General features: G+C 49.6%; 1 protein-coding gene across 1 annotated transcript in view; it reads right to left on the reverse strand.

Annotated features, from left to right (window-relative positions):
• Positions 1–3,204: 3,204 nt before the first annotated feature.
• The window catches only part of TOP3A (topoisomerase (DNA) III alpha), a 10,556-nt gene continuing 9,663 nt past the window's right edge, over positions 3,205–4,097 (reverse strand). Inside the window, exon 19 of the mRNA XM_010293674.1 lies at positions 3,205–3,383. Coding sequence (XP_010291976.1) covers positions 3,205–3,383 — 179 coding nt within the window. The remainder of the gene's footprint in view (positions 3,384–4,097) is intronic.

Below are 4,097 nucleotides of genomic sequence, written 5' to 3' on the forward strand. Positions count from 1 at the left end.
TTGGGAGCTCCCCAACGTAGGGTGTTCCTTGCCTGTCTGTTGCTCCCCGCTGTGAGGGTTGCGATGCTTCTAGTTGACTAGTCAGTAAGAGGCAAAGTTCTTGCACTTTATGAGAAAAAAACATATTTTCTGTCTGAATAAAACGTGCCTGAGCCGAGGTGGGTGTTGGCATAAGGAGCCTTTCCCTGGGAGGCTCTGCCAAACCTGGGGTGAGCGCAGCCCACACCTCGAGAACCCCCAGGTGAGTCCCGCCCGCTGGGCATTGCGAGCCGACATGAAGCATGTTTGTTCTGCGGTTCCCAGTGTCCTCTGCCTGTCCCAGCCTGCTGTCGCGGCTCTTGGGCTTCCCTCACGCTTCAAGGCCGGCTGGAGCTGGAGGGGAGCAGCTCCTTGCACCCAGCAGACCCCATGGGGTGCAGTGTCCCCTTGGACAGCTTCTGGGACAGGGTGGGAGCCTCATCTGTCTGCAGGATATTGCCCAGGCGACGACCTGGGTGGTTGTCTGGGCATTTGAAGGTACAGCCATAGCAAACAGGGCTGTGGGTTTCTTCTTTGGAAACCCTTTCAGCCACCAAAAGGGGCGAGCTCAGCCCTACCTCTTCATTCTGCTGGTATCGGCTCTGCCCCGAGGAATGGGCGTGCTTCTAGCACGGCGCTGGGGTTTCGTGGCCCTTGTCCCACAGTGCTGTTTTGCTGGAAGATGTCCCAAAAAATGTGGTGGCGGGAAGAGAGCTGCTGACTCCTGGGAGGCTCCTGGCATCGGTCCCTTGGTGGAGGCTGTAGCGGGGCTGTGTGTCCCCTTCCAGTCTGTCCAGTGACCTTTTCACACACGTATTGCTGCTGTCTTGAGGTCCTGTTCCCCCGGAGCCCTGTGGTATAGGGCGGGAAAATAGGACAGGAATGATGCTCTGAGCGCTTGCAAGAACTGAAGTGGTTTACGCTTTTTATTAAGAAATTATGTTTTGTTTGGGTATTTTTGTTTTGTTTTTTTTCCTTTGAGTGGCTGCTAGTAGGCTTTGGTTCTGGCTGTAGTCCCAGGGCGAAGGAATATATTCTTATATTTAATGGGGACAAAGAGCTGGTTTTGCACACTGGTGGAGATGGAGGAATCCTATGGACTTCAATGTGAGCACCTGTTGTGGTTTAGTTTTCTTTACAGCTATTGTCTTGTGTATGGGAGGAAAATAATACCCTGTGCCTTTCCTCCCTGTCTGAAGATGACTTAGTTTGCTCCTCCAAACCACTTCCCAGGTGTTAGCAACGAGAATAAACCTCCCCTGTGTATACCGGTTCTCTCGTGTCAGCTCTGTTTTGTCTCCTGTGATAAGGGCTGGAGCAATCCTCCAGCTGCGGTGGCATGCCCGAGAACCACCCAGCACTGCCCAGGGCATCCCCCTTGCTGTGCAGAGAACTTGGCGGTGGTGAGACCCCATCCTGCGCAGCCTTTCTCCTCCTCTTCCAAGCCCCTATGCCCGCAGTGTGCCTGGATGCAGTACGTGAGCCATCCGGACGCTGAGCTTGTGCCGTTTACCCAGCTGCCTGAACGCTAACCAGGGTTAGACCAGGAAAGCTGGTAATGGCTGCTGCCATCAGCAACGCTTAACCTGCTGCCTGTGTGCTACACAAATGCTTTCTGCTGCTGTTGCCATTCAGAGGCTGCTGCCCTGGCTTCTGCCAGGCTTTTGCCAGCTCAGTGATTGCATTACAAAGCCTGGTAATCCTGTTATTTTAACTGGCAGGTCTGTATTTTTAGGCCACAGCTGTTAATCGTGGGAGTGAGGGATACAGGGAAATGCAACCTGAGTTCTCCTGACCTAAACTACATTTAGGCCTCATGGTGATGGACTGCTGCCGAGTTGAAGGCTCCCTTCTCTCTGACGCAGAGCTTAAAGTGAACCTGTACTGCTGTTGATCTCCTCTGCTTTGAGCTACTCTGTAGAAAGTGCTTCAGTCTCCTGCTTACCCTGGCTGCTCTGCTTGCTGCATGTCACCTCGGTCCTGACGCCAGGGAACTGCTCTGTGACTCCCAAAGGAGTAGGGTCCTGAGCAGCAGCGGAGGCCCTGGGGGAAAAATGGAATGCTGTGCTCTGGCAGAAGAGGACACAGGAATCTTGTGGATCTACTTTCTTTGCCATATAGAGGAAGCCCCAATAGCGAGGGAGGAGGTAGCCTGGCTTCCCAGGGAGTTCAGTCTAAGCTAAGTGCAGGAAAACAGAACTTCCCTTCAGTTCAGCCAGCTGTCTGTCTGTCCCTGGGCAGCATCATTACAGCAGATGCAGCTGGTAAGATAAAACCACTTTCCTTACCGCTCCGCAGCTCACTTCTGAATAACTGCAGGGAGTTTCTGCCAAGAAAGCTTCTGTATTGCTCCAGTGAGTAAAAAGCAAGATCTGAAAGGATGCTTTTACAGCAATAGCTTAACTATTCTAAGTAGGAAGAAATAATAAGGCAGAGTGAAGATGTCACTGCATTACATCTAAAAATTAAATAATCTTTTAATAAGTAACTTATTAGTTTGACAAAAATAACTTCCATTAACTAGTGACATCACAGAGGCATGTCTCAAGGTTTGAGGAAGAACTCAATTTCAAATTCAGGAATTGTCTAAAATGAAGGCTTGTCCTGAACACTGCAGCTGAGCTTCCCTTTCGGGGCAAGCACCAGATCCAGCTTCTCTGCACCCAGTCCTCCTTCACCAGCAGGGACAACCAAGGTAAGGGGTGTGGTGCTGTGACAAAAAAAGGGGAACGTTGCTCAGATAACGTCAACTTAGAAATAAAATTCCACATTGTGGAAAGCCAGGGACTAAGCAGCCCTGGTGTCTGTTCTAGAGGCTACGATCCAGCTCTTCCTTGACTAGAAAGGCTGCATACAACCACTGCCATGGCAGGAGCTGCAGGTGGATTAGATCCTGTGCTGTCTTCTCTGCAGATTCAGTTTCCAAATGCTTCCTTGAAATGTTTAGACTATCTCAATCTGCTCAGCAGAAGAGCAGCTGAAACCAAAGGCTGGTTGAACCCTTGCTGCCCAGGCACATAATGTATGCGTGAGGGTGGTATCCCTTGGCAGGAGCAGCCTGCAATGACCCCTTCCAGAAAGCACTCAAAAAGTTGTTTCTAGACTCAGTTCCTTTCAGCAGTAGCTGCTCCTGCAGCAGCTTGCAAACCTCAACCTTTCAGGCTCTCAAGAGATGTCCATCCAGGCTCAGTGGTTTTGAGGGCAGGTTTTCCTAGTGTGGCCAGGCTGGTGGCAAATGCTACAGGTCCGTGGTTTCTTGGCAGTGGCTCCTGAGGAGAGACTGCTTGGTCGCTTGGCTTTACTTCCCACCCCTCTTGAATATCCACTGCTGCCAAAGTGGTTCAATGAGGCATCTCCAGAAGGCCCTAGAGAGAAACAAATAGCATTTAAATACCTTTGAAAATGTAAGTAGGTGAGAAACAGAAGGTAAGTTCAAAATGGCAGGGCAAGGATTTTACTATCCCAGCCGCTCAAATTATTCCTGAAACTACACTTGCTTCAGATTTGTCTAAACAGTTAAATGTTACCCATTTGTCTTGTGGCATTAGAGAAATGTGGGAAGAGAACAGGGGAAACTGATCTGCCCAGTTGCATGCTCTGGTCTACAGCTGAAGCAGAAACAACAAAACATGCCAGAAGAAACCTTGTTTTTAAGTAATTTTGAAAACTTGATTCTACCCCTTTAGGCCCAAATGTCTAAGGAGGAGGTGGCCAACATTGAAGATCTCTCTCAGACCACATCTCCACCTCTGTAGTTACTGTCCCTTTGCATCAGTGCTCTTTCTTTTGCATCCTTATTTTGTGATTTTTTTTTTTATGGGTACTTGTTTTCAGCATCTTTCCACAGCAGCCACACTCAGTCTCTCAGCTCTGATCAAAGCTTCAGAAAGACTTGGCCTTTCACTGCATTCCTAAACTAGGGCAGAGGGAGTAGCACAGTTTCCCTGGCATGACAGAATAGGGTTTAAGATCTCCAAAAGTGGTGCCACTGCTTGAACTCTGTACCAGGTCAGTAACAGCTCTCACAAAGCTGAGCGCTGTAACTTGGGAGGACAAATTCCCAAGGAGACTCTTGGAAA

This window comes from Phaethon lepturus, unplaced genomic scaffold, assembly GCF_000687285.1.
Source record: "Phaethon lepturus isolate BGI_N335 unplaced genomic scaffold, ASM68728v1 scaffold37318, whole genome shotgun sequence".
In the NCBI taxonomy this organism is placed as follows: domain Eukaryota; kingdom Metazoa; phylum Chordata; class Aves; order Phaethontiformes; family Phaethontidae; genus Phaethon; species Phaethon lepturus.